We start from the raw sequence: 27,886 nt of genomic DNA on the forward strand, positions 1-27,886 counted from the left end.
ATTGCCCAGGACCTTTTTCTCATGTTGATACGAAGCAGAGGCAAGTGGGCACACAGTCTTCGACCCAGGGATCATCTTCTCCTCTGGTTTCGTCTTCTCCTATAAGCAAGCTAGCCCCTGGCTCCAGAGATTTTTCGGATCCCGATGGGTTGGATGGCGTGTTGGATTTCATGCTTATTTTGTCCCGGGATACTGATTCTGCCCTAGATGACTGGTTCCTTGTTCAGGCCCAACAGCCGTAGGGCCTCCCTGGCTCCTGACCAGTGTAATGATTCTTGTGTTCGCTATCTTTTCAGGTCGGTCTCTGTCCACCACTTTTTCTGATGTGGAGTTGCAATTGAAACTGGAACTTGAACTGCAATGCAGCTCTGCACTTCCAAATGCACGGTTATGAATGGCATTAATGACCAGACTTGGCTTTACCCAGATATTAATACCTTGGTCACGGAACAATGGGAGACCCTGTAGGGGTCTTTGCGGGTTGCTAAGGCCATAACTAAGCTTTATCCCATGGTGCCTGAGTTTCAGCAGCTCTTTGAGCAGCCAAAGGTGGATTCGGCTGACACTCAAGACACCATGCAAATAGCTCTCCTAAGCAAAGGTGGTGTCATGCTGAGGAATACGCAGGACCGCAGGGTGGACATAGTACTTAAGAAACAGTTTGAAGCCCTGGCTCTAGGGATCAGGGCTGCTGCTACCGCTTCTTTTGCTGCGTGAGCTTGCCACACCAGGCTGAACTGGACTTTGATGATAGAGAAAGATGCCTGCCCTCATCTTGTATGAGAAGGGGTGAATTATGTGGCTGATGCTCTCTATGACCTTATCAGAGTCATGGGTAAGGTTTCTGCTTATGCAGTCTTGGCTTGCAGAATGCTCTGGATCTGGCAGTGGGCAGGCGACTCGGTGTCCAAGGCTACCTTGAGCAGATTTGCCTTTTAAGGGAAGATATTTTTTGGTAAGCACCTTGATGATATGGCCAGTATGGCAGATTGCCACCCTTCTGGCGGAAGTAGGGGTACTTTTCATCCTTCCTGCTGCTCTAAACAGTACTATCAAAGTTCCTCGGTACAGAGACCCATCCACGGTTACTGGCAGCATTTCAGCAATTCCAGGTGCCAGAGGACTGCAGGGACCTTCATCTCTTGTCCTCTAAAAAGACCCAATGACACCAGGCTGCCGGCCCCACTCCCGCTTATTGGGGGCAGTTGTCGGCATTACTTGGAGAGATTGAGAAAATCTCTTCAGACCATTGGGTGCTGGATATCATCCAAGAGGGTCATAAAACAAGTTTTTATCACTCTCCCATGAAATTGTTCATCGACTCTTCTGCTGGACTTCTGGAGAAGGAGATCAGGGTGTGAGCCACTCTCCAGAGACTCTTAGACATTTTGTTCATAGAACCTGTTCCGGAAGAAAACTCAGGCTCGGGCAGATACTCCCTATACTTCATCGTGCCAAAGAAAGACACACAAGACTGGAGGCCCATTTTGGATCTCAAGGCAGTGAATGCATTTCTGAAGGTCCCATATTTCTACATGGAGATGTCCGTTTTGATCATCGCAGTTGTGGCTCTAGGAGAATTTCTAGCATTCCTAGTCCTCACGGAGGCATATCTGCATATTCACTGCTCTGGGAGTAGTTCCTGAGCTCCTTTGAAGCCTATGTTGATGGTTACAGGTGCTGCTTAGTTGTTTTGAGCAGAACAATGTTTAGCCTGTTACAGGTGCCTCTACTTCAAAGCTGTGTGTGTCCTTTCATGCGTAGGTACTGACTGATGGGAGGAGCTAAGCTAGCCTGTGAAGTACTCTAGAGGTGGAGTGGAAAACCTGGAATGGTTCTCTTCTGCAGTCCATGCAGGTAAAGGGAAATAACCCTATGGTCTAGAACAGGGGTGTCCAACCTTTTGGCTTCCCTGGGCCGCATTAGCCAAAAAAAATGTTTCTGGGGCCGCAGAAACATGCAAACGCTGCAGCAAGACAGAGGAGGGAGTCGGCAAGATGGTAAACACCCGGGGGCAGCAGAGGAAAACACTGCATCGCCCTCGACCGGGGCCACACAAAATACTTCACAGGGCCGCATGCGACCAAGAAACTGCAAGTTGCAACCATTCCCAACACTGCTGACGCAGAATGAGGGATCCCTCCTTCACCCCAAACCCCACTCATTAACATTGCGTGGTTTCTTTCACCAACCAAGTAAATGTTTTTTCCCTTTAAGTTGCAGTATCTACTGTCATTGAAGCGTGTAGAAAACCTTCCACTCGATGCTGTTACTGCTTCAAATGGACAAGATTTTCTTCCTGGTGTGCGTTGCATTTTCTGCCCATATTGGACTACCTTCTCCACCTATCTAACTCTGGTCTAAAACCCAATTCGTTTTGAGTACATCCCATTGCTATCAGTGCGTTTCACTCTCCCTTAGACAATAAACCTCTGTACATCCCTTGGTAGCCTGTTTCATGAATGGCATGTTGCATACATTATATCAAATATACTACATGTCCCTATATTTAATGAAAAGTATTTTAGACTCATCAGAGGTATTCAGTGTGAGCCATTTGTTTCAAATTCTTGAAACTAGGTTCACCAGCATTTCTTCATCAATCCCCTTATTTGTTTTTTATATATCTTAAATTGTCCCCATCCTCGCCAGCTCAGGCCTGTCCCTATGAGCTCGGTCCCTGTCTCCACCCAATCCCCGCAAGCCATCTAATCCCATCTGCACAAACCTCAAATAGTTATGATTTTATACTGAACTTATGGGTCCTTTTACTAAGGTGCGATAATCAATTTATTGCTTGCTAAATGTTAACGCGTCCGTAGAATATAGCATTTAGCGCACACTAAAGCAATTAGCGCGCACTAAAGCAATTAGCGCGCACTAAATCGGCTAGTGCGCTTTAGTAAAAGAGGGGGTTATTTTATTAAAGTATTAAAAAAAACAATATTCTGTACAAATACCATTTTATAAAAACAAATAATATAGAACAAGTATCAACAAAACCCCCTGTCTCCCCTCCCCTTCCCAAATATCCCCTCCACTATCAAGAAAATTGAATAAGCCAAATTATTACAGAATGCTACACCGAAAAATCATGCTAACAGAATACCACAGTCACACATGACAGGAATAGTGTTAGGGGAGTTCTCAAGTATGGGTTTTCCAAGCCATGTGTTCGATTTAGCTGCCTGGAATGATAACATTCTATCAAAAAACTTCTCGTATTGACATGATTTCAGGGAGGGATAATTAAATAGATTTATTCTGGAGGTGATCTTATTAGAACGGTTTAGAGTGAACTGAGAGGCAAGGTAATCTAGTAGCATCCCGAAAACAGCTTTGTAGCTAATGCAGGCAAACTTGAAGAGAACTCTAGATTCCACAGGCAGCCAGTGAAGTTTCTGAAAATGAGGGGTAATGTGTTCCCATTTTTTTTTAGACCGAAGATTAGACGGACCGCAGTGTTCTGAATTAGTCTCAGCTTAAGTGTCTTTTTATATGTTCCTAGGTACAGTGGTGCCTCACACAACGAACTTAATTGGTTCCAGGAGCAAGTTTGTTATGCGAAAAGTTCGTTATGTGAAACGCGTTTTCCCATAACAATACATGTTAAAAAAATAATTCATTCTGTAGCATAAAATATGCTAAGATGACATAAAAAAAGATAAATTTTTTGTTATTTTTATTTAGATACATCTAAAAACATAATTGTTTTTTAAAACAACACACATTTTTTAAATTTAAAGACAGACTAAGTAGAGTCTAATTTTACAGTGAGAGAGGGCAGTTAAGCGCAGTGCCATCAGTTATCCTGCCCCTCTCAGTGAATTGCCTGGGATGGAGGGAGGGAGAGAAGAAGGCAGATGATGGAAGTGGGAAGAACTTGTGCCGTCAGCATCAGGCACAAGCGGGAAAGCAGCAGCGGTGAGGGGCTAGAAGTTATCTTCCTTTCATTCATGTCCTTGCCACCCCCGTCCCTTGGTCGGTCCCACAATTTCACAATTTCCTGCATATCTCCTCCCTCCATTCTTGTAGCCCATAATCTCCTCTCCTGACATCTCCCTGTCCTTTTACTTCCACTATCTTCCTATCCCATCTCTATTCCCTTTTGTCCCTCTCCCCATGATCAATCATCTCACCACCTCTCTCTTCCCTCACCCTCAGGGTTCAAGATTGCTTCCACTCTTTTTCCTGTTGTTCTCTCTGCCTGTCACCCTATGATTTAGCATCCCTTCTGCCCTTGTCCAATATTTCCCCTTCTCTCCCTCCCTCTCATTCCCTGCTCCAACATACCGTATTTCGACTGCCCTTCCATCCCCAGGCCTGCCAACTTCCACTCATTTACTGCTTTCTCCCACCTCTGCCAAAGCCCGCCCCCTCCCCGCAGTGATCGGCAACACCAGGCACCCCCCCTCAATCGGTGAAACAGGGCCCCCCCTCGATCGGCGAAACAGGGCCGGCGACTGCTTTCTCCCGCTGCTGTTGAAGTCTGTAAACAACTTTAACACAAGCCACGGGGCTCTAACAGTGCGTATGCTGCCAACGGCTTCCTTCCTCCTTCCTCTCCCCTCATGATGTAACTTCCCATTTGGTTGATGGAGGAGGAGGAGGGTAACCGGTAGCGTCACGCACACTGCGCGGAAGGATGCAGCTCGGGCGACTTCGTTGTGTGAAACGAAGTTCGTTGTGGGAAGCAAGACCTGAAGTTCGTTGTGCGCAGCGTTCGCTGTGCGAGGCGTCCGTTATGCGAGGCACCACTGTATATAATATTACAGTAATCCAAAGTACTCAAGATGGATGATTGTACTAGTAAATGGAAAGACGATTCGTCCAAATAATTTTTTGATGGTGCGAAGCTTCTTAAACAATAGATCTGTATGATTTTCCAGGGTTAGGTGCTTATCAAGGGTTACACCTAGTATTTTTATGGTTTGATCAATTTTGTATTCTCGACCGTTCATGTGAATCGAGTTTTCTTTTATCTTTTCGTTGGGAGTTGCCAAGAAGAATTTAGTTTTTTCTGTGTTGAGTTTCAATTTTAAGGCTTTCATCCAGATCTCAATTTGATTTAGGATGTTGGTTAAGAAATTAATAAAATCTGATGACAGATAGGTTAAAGGGATCACTACAGTAATGTCGTCTGCGTAAATGTAAAAATTGAGCTTTAGGATTTGTAGCAAATTTCCCAGTGAGATGAGGTAGATATTGAACAGGGTAGGAGATAGAGGGGAACCCTGAGGTAATCCACAGTTGTTATTCCAGCTGTAGGAAAGTTTGTCATCCTTGAATACCTGATAGGATCTGTTCCCTAGGAAGCCCTGGAACCATTTGTGGACGTTTCCTGTGATACCTATGGATTCTAAACAATTCATTAGAATGATGTGGTCTACTAGGTCGAAGGCGCAACTTAGGTCCAATTGCAAAATCATAGCACTGATACCTTGACTAAGAAGGGAATTTAGATGGTTTAGTAGCGAGGCCACAACCATTTCGGTGCTAAAACCAGATCTAAAGCCTGATTGGTTGTTATGTAGTATGTTAAATCTATCTAAATAGGTATTTAGTTAAGCATTTACCATCCCTTCCATTAACATAGCAGCAAGTGGAATGCTTGCGATAGGTCTGAAATTGGCTATATTATTGGATGATTGATTCTTTGTTGTTCTTTTTAATAGGTGTTATTACAATTTGACCCAAATTTTCTGGAAATTTTTCTGTAGATAGTTGTAGGTTAACCCAGACAAGTAGTTTGGCTTTAAAGTTGATTGGGGCCGTTTTCATCACATTTGGAGGGCAAGGGTCCAATCTACAATATGATTTGGTATACTTGTTGTAGAACGTATTGAATGTTTGCCAGTCAGTCTCACGGAAGTTGGACCAAGTCATGTCAGCTTTAGAGGCATCTAGGTCTTGAAGAATGGTGTAATCCCAGTGGGAGTCAGAAGAGCCTGTTAAAGAGTGTCTTAATTTTTTTACTTTTGTGTTGAAGAAATCAGCCAGATTGTCTGCTGTCACAGTGGATTCTTCTACTGGGTTTGTATATGATTGAGTATCATACAGGTTGTTAACTAATTTGAAAAGCTTACTGCTGTTTATGGATACATTACCTATTTTGTGGGCATAGAATATTTTTTTCTTTTCCTTGGATAAGTTTTTATAGCTTTTCAGCTTTTGACGCCAGGCCTCTCTCATCTTTGGAGTTCCTAATTTTGACCATTTCCTTTCTAACTTTCTTAATTCCCTCTTTTTCTCTAGAAGCTCTAGGTCAAACCAGCCTGTTAGGTTTCTGAGTCTCTTCCTTCTTTTTTTCAGTGGGGCTATTTCATTCAGAATACGGGTGCTGGTGCTGATCCAAGAACTTATAAATTGCTCATTTTCTTCGTCTTGGTTATGAGTAATATCATAGTGTGACCAAAATTCTTTGGGGTTGATCTTGCCTTTGCTGGTATGAAATTGTTTGGTACTGTTCTTATCTTTCTTGGTGACTAAGGTTGTCTTCCATTGCTAATCGAATTCGAAGTTGCATATTTTATGGTGTGACCATAGTGAATCTGACCAATTTACTGATTTCCAGCGGATAATGAAATTTATCAAGTTATTAAAAGACAAAGATACCAGGTCTAATTGGTGTCCTTTCTTGTGTGTTGAAACAGGGGATGAGTTAGGAAATCCTAGTGAAGCTAGAAAGGACCAAAATTCGAAATTCTCTGGTTGATCAGATTGCTCTAGATGTAAGTTTATATCTCCACTTAAGAGGCTGTATGGACCAGATAGAGAATTGGTTAACAGAAATTCGGAAAATTCCTCTTTTGCTGAAGTCCATTTTTTAGGGGGAATATAGATTAGAGTGATCGTTAGGGAATCTGCTAGTAATTCAGAGAATAACTTTTAGAGATAGGATTTCAAAATTAGAGGAAGATTTAGAGCTTAGAATGGTGCAATCTTTAAAGATTACAGCCAATCCCCCACCCCTTCCTCTTCTCTTGCTAGGGATAAAATTCTGAAATTAGGGGGAAGGCATTCTTGAATTATGATGTCATCATTCAAGAATGCCTTCCTCCTAATTTCAAGTCTTTGGATCAAGCCCAGTGTCCTGTCCCTTTTAGTAGTCTGTCCAGGTTATGAGTGCCTAGCAGGATCCCAAATGTAGCTATAATCCATGCTGCTTAGCCCTAGATAAGCAATGACTTTCTCCGAGTCTACCTTGTTAATATTAGTTTATAGACTTCAGGAACTTGTCCAACCTGTTTTTAAATTCAGCTGTGCTGTTCAAGGGAAACTTGCCATGGAATTTCTTTGAAAATCCACCCATCCTATACATCTGTGTATCACAAACTGCCGCGGTGAGATGCTGGCGAGGAGAGGCACTGGCCGATTGCCTACAGCAGTGTTTTTCAACCTTTTTTGGGCAAAGGCACACTTGTTTCATGAAAAAAATCACGAGGCACACCACCATTAGAAAATGTTAAAAAATTTAACTCTGTGCCTATATTGACTATATATATAAAGTAATTCACTTGAGTGCCATCGGGAACAGGCCGGCGCCAAGTTCTCCCTGCTTCTCTTCCCCGCGGGGCCGACCAACTCTCACCACCCGTCGTCAATTCTAACGTCGGAGAGGACGTTCTAGGCCAGCCAGGCAGCGATTGGCTGGCCCAGAACGTCCTCTCCGACGTCAGAATTGACGCGAGTGGCGAGAGTTGGCCGGCCCCACAGGGAAAAGCAGGGAGAACTTGGCGCCGGCCTGTTCCCGATGGCGGCGGTGGCACTCAAGTGGCTAAAGAGCCGCAGTTTGCCGGCCTAGGGACAACACTGGAGGGTGGCCAGCTGTGCACCCCCTTGGGACGTAAACCCGGGGTGGGGCAGACCGCCCCCCCCACCCTGGTATGCCACTATCTACCTCACTCCCTCCCTATGACCAAAAATTCTCCTTTCTTCTATTCCCTGTGTACACAACCATCTCTTTCCCTCCCTTCCTCTCTCCAAAGTCCATGCCTTCTGTGTCCAAACACTCATTCACTCCCCCACCTCAGCATCTCTTTCCCTCCCTTCCTCTCTCCCAAGTCCATTTCTTCTGTGTCCAAAAACGCATTCCCTCCCCCACCTCAGCATCTCTTTCCCTCCCTTTCTCTCTCCCAAGTCCATGCCTTCTGTGTCCAAAAACCCATTCCCTCCCCCACCTCAGCATCTCTTTCCCTCCCTTCCTCTCTCCCAAGTTCATGCCTTGTGTCCAAAACGCACTCCCTCCCCCCTTTTGTGTTCCGTGTTTGCCTCCCAGCCCATCTTTGCAACTTTCTCAGCAAAACGAAGCTCAAGCCGCGAGGCTTGTCTTCTGCTTCCTGCCTGCCCTGCCGCGCACAAATAGCCGAACGGAAGTATTCTCCGACGTCACCGCTGACATCGGAGGGCAGGCTTTGCTTAAGCCCTCCCTCCGACGTCAGCGCTGACATCGGGGAACGCTTGCGATCGGCTATATGTTAGCTGCAGGGCAGGCAGGAACAGAAGACGAGCCTTGCGGCTCGAGATGTATTGAACTCCGCGGGTCCCCCGTCCAGCTCTCTCCTGTCCACATGGGGCGGACCGCCCTTCTCCCTAGACTGTGGCCTAGGACCCTGGGGGAGCCCGGGCCCCCTGTCAGCTCCGGGCCCCTGAATGCAGGACTGGTGGTACTGCCCTGATGGCGGCCCTGACCGTACGGCACACCAGGCAACATCTCGCAGCACACTAGTGTGCCGCGGAACAGCGGTTGAAAAACACTGGCCTACAGGATGTGCCTCTTGCAGCGAGAGACATGTTCTGTAGGCAGTCAGCTGGCGCTGGCATCTCTCCTCTGTGCTTCTCCTCCTGCAGTACCCCCCACTGTCGGCTCAGGGCCCGTCTGGAGGGCCTTCGCTCATATGCAGACATCAACGTGATGATGATACGCATGCGCATGAAGTCATTGTGTTGACGTCCATGCATTTCCGGATGCCCTCCATCCGCGGCACAGGGTTTAGTGTGCGAGACACTGTTATACCTGCATTATGTATGTCTGTATCCATGCCAGAAAGTACATGTGGTGATCTGAAGATAAATCTCCATGGCTTAACACAATCTCTTTTTTCCATGTAGTTAAAAGTATGTGCATTGGTGTTGGGAGCAGTTGTGTTAAAAAGTGGGAGGTTTTAATACAAGTTAAAGCATATTTGTATAAAAACTTAGATATTATCTAAAGTTAGGACATTTTTCAAAAGACATTTACTTGGGTGTATAACAAATCATTGGAATAGAACAGCTGCCTTTAAAATCATTCTCCTATGTGGGTAAAAGTGCATGCATTATCCACAGCAAACATTTCTATTTACATAGGAATGCTTCCTGGCAGCATGTTTAGATTGAGGGAGGAAAATATATGTATATATTGCATTTTCAATTGTATGCTTGTTTTTTTCTATGGAAAGCAAAGTACAGTGGTACCTTGGATTACGAGCATAATCCATTCCAGGAGCATGCTCGTAATCCAAAATGCTCGTTTATCAAAGCGAGTTTCCCCATAGGAAATAATGGAAACTCGCTTTGATACGTTCCCCCCCTGAGGCCAGGATGCAAAGTTCCCCCTTCCCCCCCTCCCCCCTCCCCCCCCCCCGCGTGATCCGGCACCCCCCATGAGAACAGGCACCCCCCGCCCGACCAATTTTAACTCACCCCCCCCCCCCCCCCCCGTCTGGCACCGGCACGAGAACCGCTCCCCCCCACTCGAATCGGCACCTCCCCCCCCCGCGAGAACAGGAACCCCCCGCCCGACCAACTTTAACTCACCCCCCCTTTGGCACCGGCACACAGCCCACAAGTGCCGGTGCCGCTTGAAGATCTTCTTCTTCCCAGTCTCTGCCAGCTTTGAGCATGCATCTGCGCATGCTCAAGCCCTTCTAATTCTCCGGATAACATCTGTTACGGTAAGTAACTGTGCTATTTAGACGATACAGTTAAAGAGAATGAAAAATTTTTTATTAAAAAGAGTTACAGAGTTGTGTGATCAATGGAATCCATTATATATTTCTTGGTGGGGGAGAGTTCAAACTATTAAAATGATGATATTACCTGTGGTTTGTTATCAAATGAGTATGACACCAATCTTTTTTCATGGGTCCTTTTATAAAAAACTTAACGGTATCCTTATGAAATTTCTTTGGCAAGGTAAAATGCATAGAATTGCTTTAGTATCTCTTCAAAGGCCAATTGAGGAGGGTGGGGTAAATTTTCCTAATTTTTATAGGTATCATCAAGCCTATATTTTACGTCAAGGTATGTATTGGATCCTCCCAGAACTCTTTGAGAATGCACCGGATTGGCTCTATTTAGAATGGCATCTCTTGTTTCCCTTAAATTTGGTTCATGTGCCCAGTATTAGAATACCTAGAAGATATAAGGAGAACAGAATGTTATCAGATACATGGAAAACATTGAGATATATTAGCAATTTAACACCTATTTCAATAAGTAAATCTACAAATCAATCTTTATGGATTAATTCCAAGATTCAAATTGGCGGATCTAAAATCTTATGGAAAACCCGGATCATTGCAGGCATTCGAACTCTAAATGACGTTATTTCAGATGGTAAACTGCTTGAATTTTCACAGCTGCAACATAGATTCGGTCTTAATAAATCACAAAATTTTAAATGGTTGCAGCTGAAGCAGGCTATTCAGGTAAGGTTCCCTGAATGGAAAAATCTGAATAATCAATATAGTCTGGAGTTCCTTTGTTTTCAAGCGGATTTCCTGGGACATCAAGCCGCTTTGTGGTATAAATTATTATCTGGATATGTGAATAAAAAAACCAAAAAATGGTCTTAGAGACATTTGGAGTATTGAGATAAGGCAGCAAATTTCTGCATCTCAATGGCCACGAATTTTGTCTTAGAGAATGAGATGTACAATGTCAGCATCTATGAGGCAAACTTGGTTCTTTTTGTTGCATAGAGCTTTTTGGATCCCAGTTCATTTGCAAAAGTTAGATAGATCTAAGTCTAATAAATGCTGGCATTGTAATCTGGAAGTAGGGACATTGGATCATTTACTTTTTTACTGTCCCTGTATTAAATTATTTTGGAATTCAATTTGGACACAGGTTAACCGTTTACTTGAAAATCATGTTGCTTTGTCTAATAAAACTATTCTGTTTGGCATGGCTATGAGGAAAAAAAGTTGAATTTCATCTTATAATAACAAACTTCTATTAATAATGACAGGGGTGGCAATTCAGCACATTACGGCTAATTGGAAAAATTATACAAATCTTAATTATTCTTTTTGCTGGAAATCACTTTGTCACATTTTTAAAATGGAAAGAGCAATTGCTGTACAGAAAGGTAATTATAACAACTTTATAAAGATCTGGGGGACATTGGAGAATTGTAATGAATGAACATCGTTTTCCTTTCTGATGGATACATGTATTTTATTGGGGGGAGGGGGGAAATTGGATGATTAATATTTTTATTTAATGATTGGATTTCTGTCGAAGAATTGTTGGGTGTGGGGAAAGGGTTATAATTTCTACTTTAATGGATTATATGTATAAGAATATCAAGTGCTGTATATTTTATTAGTAATGTCATGTTTTAATATTAATCACTTGTTTGTCAATTTAAAATGAATAAAGAATTTAAAAAATAAAAAGGGTGCTCCATTAGCACATCCTTCCTTTGTTTTCATTCAACTGGCTTTGAACTCGGGGATTAAATGTGCGTGCCTAGCCTACAAGATCCTACATGGCATCCTTCCTGCCGTAATCCCTCTATCCTGGAACTCCCCAACCCCTACCTCCTCCAGATCGTCCCAAATTTTTAAACTATCCTTCCCTTCCACAAAAGGTATCTCCCATGCAGGCAAACTTGGTTCATCCCTCCCCTTTAGAATCACTGAGATCTGGAATAACCTCACCTCCCCGCTCCGAACCTCAAGCTCCCTCCAACTTTTCCGTAAACACCTAAAAACCTGGCTATTCTCAAAACTGTAACACTTCCCCCCTCTTAGGCCTCTCCCCCTTCCCCCACCCTTTTACACCTAACTCTTAATCTCTCCACTGTAGTTCCTCTCATCCTACTTCCTGTAAACCATGCCGAGCTCTGCATCCGTGGAGATGGTGCGGTATATAAACCCAAGGTTTAGTTTAGTTTAGTTTAAATAGGAAATATTTTTTCTGTAAAGGTGACAGACACCTGTCATGCCATCGTGGAGGAGGAAGTAGAGGCAAAAATGTTTTGGAATAAACACAAAAGACACTTTAATAGCAGATAAAGCAAACCAAACTTTGGGTCTTAAGCACAAAGCAGCAGTGAAATGACTTTTCTGTGCTTCTGGGTAGATGGAGTGACTTGCATTGAGTTTCCGTTGCAATCTTAACCACCTTATTGAGCAAACCAAATTTGGTTCATTTTTGGTTTGTGTCATCTAAAATGTTATGATTACTAGGTGTGTGTTATCCCTGCTTGTCCCAATCTTAATTCTTTTGATGACCAACATCTATTGATATGGGCTGTAAATATTTTTAAATAAATATGGGGGCAGAAGGATTGATAGAATAACTGAATAAGTAAGATGTTGCCATTTTCATGACTGTTCATATTACATTTGTCTTTGAACAGAAATGAGCAACAGAACATTCATCCTGAGAACCAAGAACGAGTGAGAGTTCTTCGGGAACAGTTGCAAACAGAACAGGTACTGTAGTAAGGATACAGATGCCTTATTTGATTTGGTATTGTGATATGATGGCAGTGTTGTACATAGCAGCAAGCTCTAGTCCTGCTTGCAGCCAAAGGGTTTGAGTGCATTTTGAACTAATGGTGCTGTTTCCATTCCCCTGCTGGCACTGAGCTTTTAGCTTTAGAACAACTTTTCCTTTTATTTCTTTAACTAGTGTTTAAGCCAGTTACATTAACTGGTGCTAGAATAGATGTGTAGACTTTATACACAATGGGGCGCTGAGGAGTTTCTTTCTTTCTGTCTCTCTCCATGGCCCCATGTCTGTCTGTCTTTCTGTTTCTTCTCCCTTCCTTTTACCTCCCATGTCCAGCAGTACTCCTTCCCTGCTCCCCCTGTCCAGCAGTAGCCCTTCTCCCTTCCTTTTACCTCCCCCCTCTCCAGTAGTACCGCTTCCCTGCTCCCCCTGTCCAGCAGTAACCCCTCTCCTTTCCTTTTACCTACCCATATTCAGACTCCCATTTCCCCTTTTACCATCCCTATTTCACCTTTTTCCAAACTTTGACAGTGCAATACATTTAATTGAACATAAAATACTGCATAAAACGCACTATTAAATACACAAATAATACATAAAACAATCATTTTCTCCTACCCTCCTCCCAATTATTAATACAATATGACATATGATGTGATTACAATATTCTCTAGAAGACTACACTTATAGATAATTGAGCAATATGGCTAGTCTGAGAATGGAAAACCTAACTATTTATCCTAAGGACTGGTTGTTATTATGGGGCTCAGTTTCTAAAATGGCATAAAGTGGCAGGCAGATGTTTTTTGGGCAAAACTGCAGTTCATCTAAATCTCAAGGGGGCATGTCAGAGTGTTTCAGGGCAGGCTTTTAATTTGTGATAATGGCCAAACTGCTGTAGGGATAAAGACATGACCCCCCCACACCCTCTTAAACCCCCAATGGTGACTTACCCCTCTCCCACCCCCCCTAAGAGGCAAACGTGATAGTACATAAGAACATAAGAAATGCCTTCACCGGATCAGACCTTGGGTCCATCTAGTCCGGCAACCCGCACATGTGGCGGCTAAGCTAGGTGTTGCCTGTTGAAGACCCATAACCCGCAATGTGATTTGCAAGAAGGTGAGCATCCAACTTGCCCTTGAATCCCAGAATGGTGGTTTCCGTCACAACCTCCTCCGGGAGAGCATTCCAAGTGTCCACCACTCGCTGTGTGAAAAAGAACTTCCTGGACCTTTTGCCCCTCAGTTTCAGTCCATGACCTCGTGTCCGAGTCACATTTGACAATGTGAATACCGATGTATCTTGCTCAATTTTGTCAAAACCTTTCAGTATTTTAAAAGTCTCTATCATATCCCCTTGCAGCCTTCTCTTCTCGAGGGTGAACAATCCCAGTTTTCCAAGGTGTTCTTTGTAATTCAGATTCTCCATACCCTTTACTAGCCTTGTGGCTCGCCTCTGCACCTTCTCCAGCAGGGCGATATCCTTCTTTATGTAGGGAGACCAGTGTTGGATACAGTATTCCAAGTGTGGTCTGACCATTGCTCTGTAAAGCGGCATTATGACATCCGCCGATCTACTCGTGATTCCCTTCTTTTTCATGCCCAACATCCTGTTCGCTTTCTTTGCTTTATGACAGCTGCCGCTATAAATGGCTATTCCTCTTACAGAAGCAAGACGCGTCTTCTTGCGTTTGGGAAACCAGGCTTCAGCCATCTTCCGCTGCGGCCTGCAGCCGCCGACAGCTGCCGCGGGGGATTCTCGCGCATGCACACTCCTACCTGCGGTGCCCTACAGTGCACGGAAAACGGGAGCACACAGGTGGGAGTGCGCATGCGTGCTTAGGGCTTTATTATATTAGATATCTAGCCATGGCCACTGGAGAAATAATAAAAGGAAGAGAAAAAATATGTGCTTTAGATTTAACTGCCTTTTTTAGCAGCTTAACAGCATAAATCATTTTTTTAACAGTGGTCAACAGTGTTCATCTTTGTGCTTTTGTTTTTTCCCCTTTTTATGACTATCTCACATCTCCTGACCAACTACTTGTATTTTAAGAGGTGATAGGCTCAGGAGTAATCTAAAGAAATACATTTTTACAGCAAGGGGTGGTAGATGCGTGGAACAGTCTCCTGGAAGAGGTGGTGAAGACAGAGACTCTTGTCTGAATTCAAGAAGGCATGGGATAGGCATGTGGGATCTCTTAGAGCAGTGTTTTTCAACCGCTGAGATGTTGCCTGGTGTGCCGTACGGTCAGGGCCACCATCAGGGCAGTACCACCAGTCCTGCATTCAGGGGCCCGGAGCTGACAGGGGGCCCGGGCTCCCCCAGGGTCCTAGGCCACAGTCTAGGGAGAGGGGCGGTCCGCCCCACGTGGACAGGAGAGAGCTGGACGGGGGACCCGCGGAGTTCAATACATCTCGAGCCGCGAGGCTCGTCTTCTGTTCCTGCCTGCCCTGCAGCTAACATATAGCCGATCGCAAGCGTTCCCCGATGTCAGCGCTGACGTTGGAGGGAGGGCTTAAGCAAAGCCTGCCCTCCGACGTCAGTGCTGACGTCGGAGAATACTTCCGTTTGGCTATTTGTGCGCGGCAGGGCAGGCAGGAAGCAGAAGACAAGCCTCGCGGCTTGAGCTTCGTTTTGCTGAGAAAGTTGCAAAGATGGGCTGGGAGGCAAACACGGAACACAAAAGGGGGGAGGGAGTGCGTTTTGGACACAAGGCATGAACTTGGGAGAGAGGAAGGGAGAGAAAGAGATGCTGAGGTGGGGGAGGGAATGGGTTTTTGGACACAGAAGGCATGGACTTGGGTGAGAGGAAGGGAGGGAAAGAGATGCTGAGGTGGGGGAGGGAATGAGTGTTTGGACACAGAAGGCATGGACTTTGGAGAGAGGAAGGGAGGGAAAGAGATGGTTGTGTACACGGGGAATAGAAGAAAGGAGAATTTTTGGTCATAGGGAGGGAGTGAGGTACAGATAGTGGCATACCAGGGGGGGGGGGCGGTCTGCCCCACCCCGGGTTTACGTTCCAAGGGGGTGCACAGCTGGCCACCCTCCAGTGTTGTCCCTAGGCCGGCAAACTGCGGCTCTTTAGCCACTTGAGTGCCACCGCCGCCATCGGGAACAGGCCGGCGCCAAGTTCTCCCTGCTTTTCCCTGTGGGGCCGGCCAACTCTCTCCACTCGCGTCAATTCTGACGTCGGAGAGGACGTTCTGGGCCAGCCAATCGCTGCCTGGCTGGCCTAGAACGTCCTCTCCGACGTTAGAATTGACGACGGGTGGCGAGAGTTGGTCGGCCCCGCGGGGAAGAGAAGCAGGGAGAACTTGGCGCCGGCCTGTTCCCGATGGCGGCGGTGGCACTCAAGTGAATTACTTTATATATAGTCAATATAGGCACAGAGTTAAATTTTTTAACATTTTCTAATGGTGGTGTGCCTCGTGATTTTTTTCATGAAACAAGTGTGCCTTTGCTCAAAAAAGGTTGAAAAACACTGTTTTAGAGGATTCATAGATGAAAGCGCGTGGACAAATGAGCTGAGACAAATGTGCACAGGACGTCAGCGCGCCGGATTAAAAGTTAAATTTAAAGCACTCCGAGGGGGGGTTTGGGGGAAACCAAGTGGGGGGAACCCACCCCCCTTCGGAGCGCTTTAAATTTAACTTTTAATCCGGTGCACTGAAGTCCAGCATGCATTTATCTCTGCTCATTTGTCTGTGTACGATCGGCGTGCTTTAGTCCCGTCACCCAAGAATCTTAGAGAGAGGAAGAGATATGGGCTATTTGGCATTTATCTGCCATCATGTTTCTATGTTTAAACAAAAATGGTTTCCACAAAGCCATTTATATTTTTTCTCTTCTTGGCAAGTAACATGTCATTTATTACTATGGAAAGCCTACCCTCCTGAACAAAACATGTGATTAATCATGGTATACCAAAAAAAGAAAGAGGTGCAAACAGTACCCACAAAAAAGCCACAACAAAAAAAAGTGGGAACTATAATGTATAAGGATTAAAGTTTTAAAAATGAATAAAGAATCTTAAAAAAAGGATTAAACAGGAAAAATGTATTAAAAAATATATATATTTATTACAGTTCTTGAAATACCAGGACCCAACATGGTCTGTGTTTCAGCAAATATTACCTTCCTCAGGAGTCCATATTTCACTGTCTCTTCCTATATTGAAAGTGTAACAATAGCGGCTTATAAAAAAAAATAAGATGAGAATCATGGACTGTAGCGTGAGTGCAAACTCTGCTATATAACATTCCCAGCATCAAGGTTTTAGCTCTCATTCTCCTGTTTTGTACATACTGTATACCCAAGTCTTGATGTTTATTTGACTTCTCCTGTATCCTTGGCTCTTTGTTCTTCACTTAATTCAAAGTGCCCTTTTTCTCCAGCTCACCCATCTGTTCCAGTTCATCTGAAATCGTTTTAATTGCTGGGGGGGAGGGGTTATAGGCTGTTATTTCATTCTTACAATATATTACATCCATTTTCTTGCACACCTGTTCCACAGATGGTAATATTTGTTGCTTCTACTATTTTACCACGTACAGCTTCACCGCAATTAAACATATCCAAATGAATATTCCTGCTTTCTCCCTTTAGCTCAAATCAGTTTACCTAGCACCAGCAATGAAAGTTCAGGTTCCAAAGCCATTTCCTACCTTAAGAAGTCAGAGTATTGACAAATTATTGTAATGATTAGACATCATTTTCCACTGACAATATATTTATACATGGAGGGAGGGGGGATGGTATAAAGTTCTATTGAAAGTTTAATCAATAGATAAGAATACAATATTTATGATATTTTTGATTGAAATTTTTGTAGGAAGGGTGGGTGAGGAGGGAATAAATTTATGTACTTACGATGACAATAGAAAGAAATTCAAGTTTTAAATGATGTAATATTGTGTACTTGTTGTAAGATGAAAAATAAAGAATTTGAAAAAAAAAAAAAAGACCAATAGTTGCTTCCAGTAATCTTGTATAGCAGCATATTCCTATCATATTTGTGCAAAATTGCCTACTTTTCCTCAGGAAGGATCTCATTTTGCCAACAGACAGGATCTCAATGTTTACCCATCTTATTCAATCTCAGGAGGATTAAATATGTTCAGTACAATATTTTATATCCCACTTCAACAAGGTTAGAAGATATTGGCATCTTAAAATGATAAACATCTGCCAATCCCTTTCTTCCCATTGCAACCCTAAGAACATAAGATTGCTATACTGAGACAGACTGAAGGTCCATCAAACCGAGTATCCTGTTTCCAACAGTGGCAAACCCAGGTCCCAAGAAGTAAAACAGATTTTAGGCTGCTTATCTTAGGAATAAGCAGTGGATTTCTCCAAGCCATTTCAATAATGGACTTCTTTTTTAGGAAGTTATCCAAACCTTTTTTATTAATTTATTTATAACTTTCAACTTAAATATCAAACATTATAACTTGTACAGAAAGAAATTAAATCTAGGACATTCTCCAACATTCCAATAAAATTGGCAGTTTAACAAACGAAATCAACTACACAGGTTTAATTTTACTCAAGTCCTCAAGTTGGATCCAAGATTTAAACACTTGGCAAGAAAATACAATATGGAATCAAGACTTGAAGCTGAGAGCAAAATGTATAACAATCTAATGAGCTTAAGATTTTTCTTTATCCAACTGGGAGAGTGACAAGAAGGTAATTGAAACGGTTCAAAAAAGACATATTTATTTGATTGGTGATACACAATACACTTGCAGGGATGTCGCAGGTAAAAAGTTAAGACCCCTGGCTTGAGTAGAAGAAAATCACACCTACGCTTCTGCGTTTCGCGTGATAAATTGGGAAACATCTGTATTATATAGCCAAGAAATTCTTTCTGCCTATTCTTAAAGAATAGACTCAGAATCCATGCCTTATCTGGTTGAAGAGCTACAGATATTATTAATGTTGCTGGAGTTGAGATTTTGTTATCTGATGTCTCAAGAAGAGCTGAGACATCCATTACTTCTTGATTACTAGACCTTTGATGTTGAACTTGATTACTAGAAGGTAGGTAATAAGCCTGAGAGAATGGAGGTAAAAGTTCCTCCAAGGCTCCCAAGACTTGATGAAAATATCTTAATCATTTCTCTAGGAGTCACTATAGTGACCCTAGGAAAATTAATCAACCTTAGGTTATTGCTCTGTGCAGTATTCTCTAAAGTTTCAACTTTCCTCCTAAGATTTATATTGTCTTTAATTAAAGTCTCTTGGATCTGTTTGAAGGAAATTAGGTCTTGTTCAACTTTCTGAATGCTGGATTTAGAGCCAATCAATTCCGTTTTTATTTCTTTCAAGTCTCTTGTATTCTCAATCAGTTTCCCTTCTATATAATGAACATGGGGATTTATAGCTTCACCAAAATAAGCCACAAGATCCCAGAGTGCCTCTAGATAGAGAATGACACAGGGAAAAAATTTATCACTGTTCCCGCAAACTCAGTCCCCATCCCTGCCCCGTCCCTGCGAACTCAGTCCCTGTCCCTGCCTTGCAAACTCATATTCCATCCGCATAAGCCTTGAATAGTTATGATTTTATACTGAACTTATTGTAACCAGGGTTAAAAGTTTAAAAGTTACCTGAGTGAGTAAAACAGGGTTTAAAGAAGATTTTAAAGGGTTTTTAAAGCAAAGAAAATCTGGAATGTAAGACCTGTAGGTTTTTTAATATTTTGAGAAGTTTGGTTTGTGTAATTTTTTTTTTTTTAATTTTTTTTTTGTATTGGTGCAATTTTGGTATTCTGTTGCTGATCTCCTGCACAGGTTTGCTGTCCTAGTGCAGAGATCAGCATCAGCTGTCTGAACACTATAACTGTCATATTTGACAGTTGGGAGGGTGACTTGGATCTTTGTGCAGGAAGTTTGGTTTCTGTGCCTTGTAAGAAGGTAATTATAGCTGGTTTATTGAATTTTGAATAGGAATTGGAGGTTTTGGTTGAAGTTGAGGTTTGACATATAAATTCTGGTATTTATCCAAGGGTGAAAACATTTCTTTCTGGCTGATGTGAAGAAATGTTTTATGTGTGAAATTATTTGATGCTAGAACTAGTCTGTGAGAATCTTCTGGGAAGTATTTTGAGAGATTCTCTGAGTGACAAAGCTGATTTTTGGAGAAGATTTTATGAGAGGTCCTATGTGAGATTCCTGTATATTGTTGTGAGAGAAATATTGGTGAAGCAAGGTTGTGAGCTGCTTTTGAAACCCGATTCCTGGAGAAATTTTCAGTCTGTGTACTAAGTCTGTGGTGCTGATTTCTGGAGAAGTTAATGAAATTTTCTGTGACAGATTGTTGTGAGAGACTTTTGGTGAAGGAAAGTTTGTAAACTGCTTTGGAAACCTTTTTCTGGGAATATCTGCTATAAAGTTTATTGAGAATTTGATTTTTTGTGTGTGTGTGATTTGAGATATAGAAAATTCTGGGGAGGGAAATAGTATAGGGAACATCAATTATCTGTTTGTTTGTTTTTTCCTAGCTTAGAAAGCACTGGGCTTTTCCTAACTTAAAAAGCACTGGGCTTTTCCTTCACCTGCAGATGGAACTGCTTCCGGTTCCGTGGCTGGGCTCTCCCAATGAAGTGCCCTCCCCTTCCAGGATGGAGGCGGAGGAGGATCCACTGTAACATACGCTGAAGGTATGACGAGATAGATAGGAAGAAAACCAGGAGAGAGCAGAACCTCAATCTCAGCGAGGACAATGTGTTGAGAAGGAAGCAGTGATCAACAATGTCAAAGGCAGCAGACAGATCGAGAAGAATGAGGATAGAATGGCCAGGAACAGGTCATTAGAGACTTTAGCAAGGGCAATTTACGTAGAATGGAGAGAGCGAAAGCCCGATTGAAGCGGGTCAAGAATATTATGAGAAGAAAGAAAGTCCAGGCAACGGCGAACAGCACGTTTGGATAGGAAGGGAAGGAGGGAGATAGGGCGGTAGTTGGAGGGGGACGTAGGGTCTAGCGAGGGCTTTTTAAGGAGGGGCGTAACTACAGCATGTTTAAAGACATCAGGAACTGTAGCAGTGGAGAGCGAAAGGTTGAGGATGTGACAGCGGGAGCAATGGATCCGAGTAGGCAGGTAGGAATCAGATCAGAGGAACAGGTGGTGGGTTTGAAGGAGGAGAGAAGGTGAGCAGTTTCTTTTCTGTAACTTCAGAAAAAGAAGAAAGGGTCATAAGGGTTGTTGAAAGGAAGTCAACAAAGTGGATAGTCGGAAGGGGCGGCAGGGGAGGCAACATTGTTGAGAATTCAAGGTGGATCTTGTCGCAGAAGACCTCTGACATCGTCTGGGGGGAGATTGAAGAGGAGATGGGAGGCGGGGGCACTTTGAGTAGAGAGTTGAGCATGGCAAAGAGACGGCAAGAGTTGGCACTAAGAGTTAGTTAAACGGTTGTAGTAGTCCTGTTTGGCAAGCAAGAGGGTACATTAGAAGGATGTCAGCATGAATTTGTAATGGACGAAGTCAGCATGCGTGCAGGATTTAAGCCAAAGATGTTCAGAAGCCCTACTGACTTTCAAAGTCCAAATCTCTAAAGCCCTTCTATTTATAGGAAAAATACTCATTCCATACACCCCTTCAAAAACAAAATCCTTCTTTCAGTGCCATCTTTGAGGGTCGTCAATACCCGTTGGAACACCATTTTCTCAGTTATGGCACTACAAATCTGGACTTCACTGCCAACATATTTGAGGGATGAAAAAATTTTGATAACTTCAAAGGTAAACTAAAAAGCTTTCTGTTTATAGATGCATTCATATCTTAGGAAAGCATTTGAAACTTTTCCTTATATGTACATCCATACCCTGTGTTAAAACCTTCTCCACTTTCCTATAACAATTGTAGTTCTTCCCTTGCTCCTCTTAACTGTCATGTCTATGTAATTGTATATTATTTTAAGTTGTCTGTTTTCCTATTAATTTTAAAATGTACATCGTTTTGAAACTCTCTAAAAGTGATCCAATCAAATTTTAAATAAACTAATTTTCTTTCTTTTAGTCTCACCAGACCGGCACAGCCCCTGCCCTGTTTGTGTTTTTGTCAGGATTCGTATGAAGAGAGCGTTTTTTTCTATGGGATCTTGTGTTTTTGATAGGTTAGGGGAGATTAAAAGAACAGCGGCCTTTTGGTTCAGCTGGCGAGCTGTGGGGATGTTTCTGAAGTTCCTTCTCCTATTCAATTTCCAACAGTATTTCTCTGTTACTCCTGTGGGGAGTATTGTTGCTGTTATAATTTGTACTTTCATATTAGTTTCTTAGTTCTGCTTGACTATTCGTCAGACTGATTGTACTTGGGACTGCACAGCCCACTTGTACTATAGCCAAATGTTTATGGCCTAGATTCAATAAACTTACCTTAGGGAACCGATCTGTGGGTCTTTGCAGGCAACCGATTCACCAAGCCTCCTCATTAAAATTAATTAAATTGAAGGCATACCTAAAATGGATCACTGAAGAATGATCCCGATGCATGCTCAGACCGCACAAAAGTCAAAACAAAGGGGGGGAGGGGGGATTTCGTATAGGAGGCCGCTGTAGCTCCCATTTTCAATTTGTTGCTTGACTATTACGAGCCCATACAGCCCTGCTTGCTGGTTAATAGCTCAGTGCTTATGCTGGTATGTTTTCGCAGTCCCAGCGATGGATTTGGCTGCATTGGCAAGTTTCCCAGGTCTCTTCCCTGTCTCTCTTCACCCTTTTGCTCCTTCTTTTCCGGCCTACTCATCACATTCTCATTGTTGGACTGCAGCCAGTGTCTGGGAGTACCTTTCTGACTTTGCGAGCCCTTGCCTAGTTTCTCTTGAGGAATAACAAAGTAGACAAGGCATTACTAGCCAATATATGAGCAGAAGGCTCAGAGTAAAGGATGTTAATTCTTTTACCCTCCTCCCCCCCCCCCATTTTTCTGAAGCCACGTTAGGCTTTTTTTTTTTTTTTTTTTTTTTTTTTATCGACGGGTGCAGCAGTATTAGCTCTGATGCTCATAGAATTCCTATGAGTGTCAGAGCTAATACTGCTGCAGCCGGTGATAAAAAGAAGCCTATGTGGCTTCGTAAAAGAGGGGGAGGGGAGGGGTTAATGAAAATATCAGGCACTCTGAACCATTTAAATACATAAAATAATCCCATTTGACCTTGTTAAATGCCTTCTCTGCACCAGGAGACATGGCGATGACAATGTCAGAATGGGATTTGGCTAGAGTGGATAGATTAAAACATACATGTGGAAAATAGGGGGGAGTGGCCAAGATGGCGGCATTGACCGAGCTTTGAGATCGAGCTCTCGTGGCTGTTAGCGGGTTTTCCCCCCCTTGAGCAATTATACCGCACAAAAGGAAAGGTTTGGTTAAGGCGCCTTCTTCCTCGACGCCAAAACCACCTATTAGACAGCAGACGATTAAGCGATTATTGCCCGGTATCTACATTGGGACTGGCGGAACTAGCCCCGCAATGGGGAAAGATAAAGAAGGCCTTACCTCACAAAGGCATGAAATCTCTCTTTCGCCACCGCAAACAGAACCACCTCCTTGTCTGGCGGATTCAAACGCCCTGGAGGCAGGAACTACCAGTGTTGCTGAGGATGCACCTGGAATTCCGGTAGAGGAAGCAGCCGGGGCAGATGAGCTTCTGCCGATGGGAATTAACATTGGGGAGAGGAACCCCTTCAACGAGGTGACTTTAGCAGCAATTTGGCAAATGCTCCAGAAATTGGATAAAGCTGCAGTTAAAAACATCAGAGGCTGCTTCAAAGACATCAGAGGAGGTAAAAACTTTGGCTGGTAAAATCGACAATATTTCAAGAGCCTTGGAACATTCTAACACAGAAATGGAAAACTCTATAGTAAATGTGCAATCAGAAGTTCAAGCTTTACAAGCCTTTAAAGTAGCTGCGATTAAAGATAATACTATGCTTCAAAGAAAAATAGAAAACACTGAGAACTTTAACCGCAGACTTAATGCCAGAATTTTGAATTTCCCCAGAGTACCTGGAATTTCAGCATATGAGATGTTCAAGAGATATTTGGGGGAAGTTTTAAAATATTCACCAGACCATATTCCTCCATTAAATAAAATATATTATCTTCCACAATCCACTAGAGCTCGGGAAACAATGGAGGGAATTAATCCAGATACACTGCAATTGGATGTTAACATATCAGCTATTTTAAAGAGTCTATTTCTGACTCTTCATTGAGAGTGACTTGGATTCCTTTATGAAACTCTATTTTCATTTATCAAAAGAACTGTTTTATGGTAAAAAGATATGGGTGTTCCTGGATGTAACTAAGGTTACCCAGGAAAAAAGGAAACAATTTTTGTCTTTGAGACAGGAGACCAAGGCACTTGGGGCGTCCTTTTTACTGGCATACCCTTGTAAATGCGTAGTAAAATTTACCCAGGTTAAATATTTTTTTTTCAGCCAGAGCAGCTAAAATCATTTCTGGAGCTAAAGAAAATTGCTGTTGTTTAGCGGAAATTTAATATAATGCAGAGTATGTTATAGCCTTACATTAATTAGTTCTTTTTTCTTTGTGTTTAACTTCTTAATAATAACTGCCGTTACTCCCCTTCTTTTTTTTGAGGTCTAAGGAAGCGAGAATTTTATTTTCATATCTGTTTATAAATGTGATGTTTTAACATTTATTCCAGCTGTATTTCCTTAGCAAGAATGTTAGTTTCTTGTAATATATTGAAAATTTCAATAAATAATAAGTTAAAAAAAAAAATGTGAATTGTTACTGACCAAAGCCTATCCAAAGTCTTTCCTTGTCCTCTGTAGTCCTTAACAGAATTCTGCTTAGCCTCTTGCACTACTAATTTGCTCCCAACCGCACTTTTTGTCATTTATGCTCTCTTGGCAGAGATCTCGTATATCCTACAGCCATCTCCGATCCCTACATGGACACCATCTCCCATCAATCTTCAATCACCACCTTTGTAGCTTTTTCCCTCATAGTCACACCTTCCTTAGTAAATGATACTGCAAATGGAAGGTGCCAGTGATATTTTCTATTTTGCTTACAGAGAAGTTTGCTTTCTCTTTATTTATTTATTTAGATTTTCATCCTGTTCTCACAGAAGAGCTCAGAACGGGTTACAAATTTACATACATAATAAAACTTAACAGGGTATACATACAAGAGCATGGCAGGAACATGACAATGCATGACCTGGTAGGACAATACGTAACTGAATGATATATGCTAGGTATGGTATAGCATGAAATGTCAGTGTGGAAGAGTCAGCAGTGACAGTGAATGATAGTATGTAGCAAGGCAAGATAATACATAACTGCACTTGATATGTGTTAGGTATGATATGGTATGGAGTATGGTAGGGCATGGTAGTATTGGTGATGATTAATTTTGTTGCTTAAACAATGGTATTTAGACTGGAGCTATTTCATAGAAGGTTAGAGGAAGAGGTGAGTTTTTATTGCTTTCCTGAAGTTCAGAAGTGCTGTTTGAGCTAAATCCGCAGATATAGCAACTTTCCATTTAAATTTGAGCCGAGATAGCAATTTAGCTGCAGTGCAATCTTTAATCAAAGAGACATGAATACAGACATCCTATGATTGCCTCTGGCTGGCCCTAGAGATATGAGCTTTGTCCAAATGCATTTCTATTGTGTCCATTTCGGGATCATCTGTACTCAGCAGTGCTTTACACATTGCCATAGCAGTGGCTCCGCAGTCTTCATAAGCCTCTTCTGGGATACCTTTAATATGTAAGTTATTGCACCTCAACCTGTTTCCAATGTCTTCTAATTTGCTTTTCAAAAATGCTTTCACTGTTTGAAGTGTACCCATGTTTTGTTTTGGGTTTTTTTTTTAAAATGAAACCCATTTAATCTTTCATTTCCTCCGTGTCCTTGTCCAATGCCCCCAAGTACACCCATTGTGCTGTCATTCATTTTGGAATGTGCCCTTTAATGCAGTCAATCTCTTGTTTGAGCTTGAGAAAGTGCTCGCATAACTCCTCTTGCTTTATTGAGCACCCTAACCTGCTTAGTCTCCAGGTTCCTGAACACCCTCAATGCACCACCGAGCACCTCTACTTCCATTCCCCTGGGATTTCCACACAGAATCCTGATTTAAGCAAAGTTCCTTAATTCTGACACTTTTCTGTTACCAATGTGTGAACCACAGTAAATGGTAAGACTGACTCTCAGCTAATGCAGATAATCATAAATGCTAGCTGGGCCTTAGGGGATTTAGGCAGCATTCACAGCTCAAGCATCCTTATAGTCAGTCAGTGTTGCCTCCTCTCATTGATTTAACTTAAGAACATAAGAATAGCCTTATTGGGTTAGACCAAAGGTCCATCAAGCCCAGTAGCCTGTCAAGGTGGCCAATTCAGGTCAGTAGTACTTGGCCAAAACTCAAAGTAGCAACATTCCATGCTACTGATACAGGGCATCCCTTCAAACACCAGCCAATATCATATATTCATTTTTTATATTTTTTCTAAGGTCTTCAAAAGTGCCAGTTATTAGCCAAGTGTTTTCAATGGCTAAAAACATTTGTGGCATTGGCTTTCTCATTAGACCCATTAATTTTAATTAATCAATTCTCCAAAAGTGCTCAGTGCTCTATATTATATCAATTTCTTTAAATAGCTACAATAAAAAGCAGTTGCATGCCCCATGTCTTTCTCAATAATGGACTATGGACTTTTCCTCCAGGAAATTGTCCAAATGCTTCTTAAAACTAGCTACGCTATCCGCTCTTACCATAACCTCTGGCAGTGTGTTCCAGAGCTTAACTATTCTCTGAGTGAAAAGAATATTTCCTATTGGTTTTAAAAGTATTTATTTCTGTGTAACTTCGAGAGTCCCCTAGTCTTTGTAACTTTTGATGGAGTGAAAAATAGTAACATGACAGCAGATAAAGACCCAAATGGTCCATCTAGTCTGCCCAACCTGATTCAATCTAAAAGTTTGTTGGGGTTTTTTTTTTTTTTTTCTTCTCCTTAGCTATTTCTGGACAAGAATCTAAAGCTCTGCCTAGTACTGTTCTTAGGTTCCAACTACTGAAGTCTCCGTCAAAGCTCACTCCAGTCCATCTACACCCTCCCAGCCATTTAAGCCCTCCCCAGCCCATCGTCCCCCAAACGGCCATATACAGACACAGACCGTGCAAGTCTGCACAGTACTGGCCTTAGTTCTTCAATATTTACTATTATTTTCTGATTCTAGATCCTCTGTGTTCATCCCAAGCTTTTTTGAACTTGTCACCATTTTCCTCTCCACCACTTCTCTCGGGAGTGCATTTCAGGCATCCACCACCCTCTCCGTAAAGAAGAATTTCCTTACATTGCTCCTGAGTCTCCCACCCCTCAACCTCAAATTATATCCTCTGGTTTTACCATTGTCCTTTCTCTGGAAAAGATTTTGTTCTATGTTAATACCTTTCAAGTATTTGAACGTCTGAATCATATCTCTCCTGTCCCTCCTTTCCTCTAAGGCAGTGGTCTCAAACTCAAACCCTTTGCAGGGCCACATTTTGGATTTGTAGGTACTTGGAGGGCCTCAGAAAAAAAATAGTTAACGTCTTATTAAAATTTTGCATGAGGTAAAACTCTTTATAGTTTATAAATCTTTCCTTATGGCTAAGTCTTAATAATAATATTTTAATTTATAGCTAAAGAGACATATGATCAAGAAACTGTTTTATTTTACTTTTGTGATTATGATAAACATGCCGAGGGCCTCAAAATAGTACCTGGCGGGCCACGAGTTTGAGACCACTGCTCTAAGGTATACATATTCAGGGCTTCCAGTCTCTCCTCATATGTCTTTTGGCGCAAACCTATCATTTTCATTGCCCTCCTCTGGATTGCTTCAAGCCTTTTTGTGTCCTTCATCAGATACGATCTCCAAAACTGAACACAGTACTGCAAGTGGGGTCTCACCAACGACCTGTATAGGGACATCAAAATCTTTGTTCTTCTACTGTTTATACCTCTCTCTTTATACAGCCCAGCATCTTTCTGTCAGTAGCCACCGCCTTGTCAAAAACTGTTTTTTCGCCTTTAGATCTTCGGACACTATCGCCCCAAGGTCCCTTTCCCCATCCGTGCATATTAACCTCTCACCTCCTAGCTTATACAGCTCCTTCCGATTATTAAT

General features: G+C 42.5%; 1 protein-coding gene across 4 annotated transcripts in view; it reads left to right on the plus strand.

Moving 5' to 3' along the window:
- The window catches only part of RNF170 (ring finger protein 170), a 117,938-nt gene that overhangs the window by 22,049 nt on the left and 68,003 nt on the right, over window positions 1-27,886 (plus strand). For all 4 annotated transcript variants that reach the window (XM_033916908.1, XM_033916900.1, XM_033916915.1 and 1 more), the window contains one exon: window positions 12,632-12,707. In XM_033916908.1, the coding sequence (XP_033772799.1) occupies window positions 12,632-12,707 (76 nt within the window). The remainder of the gene's footprint in view (window positions 1-12,631; window positions 12,708-27,886) is intronic.

This window comes from Geotrypetes seraphini, chromosome 1 (assembly GCF_902459505.1).
Source record: "Geotrypetes seraphini chromosome 1, aGeoSer1.1, whole genome shotgun sequence".
NCBI classification, from domain to species: domain Eukaryota; kingdom Metazoa; phylum Chordata; class Amphibia; order Gymnophiona; family Dermophiidae; genus Geotrypetes; species Geotrypetes seraphini.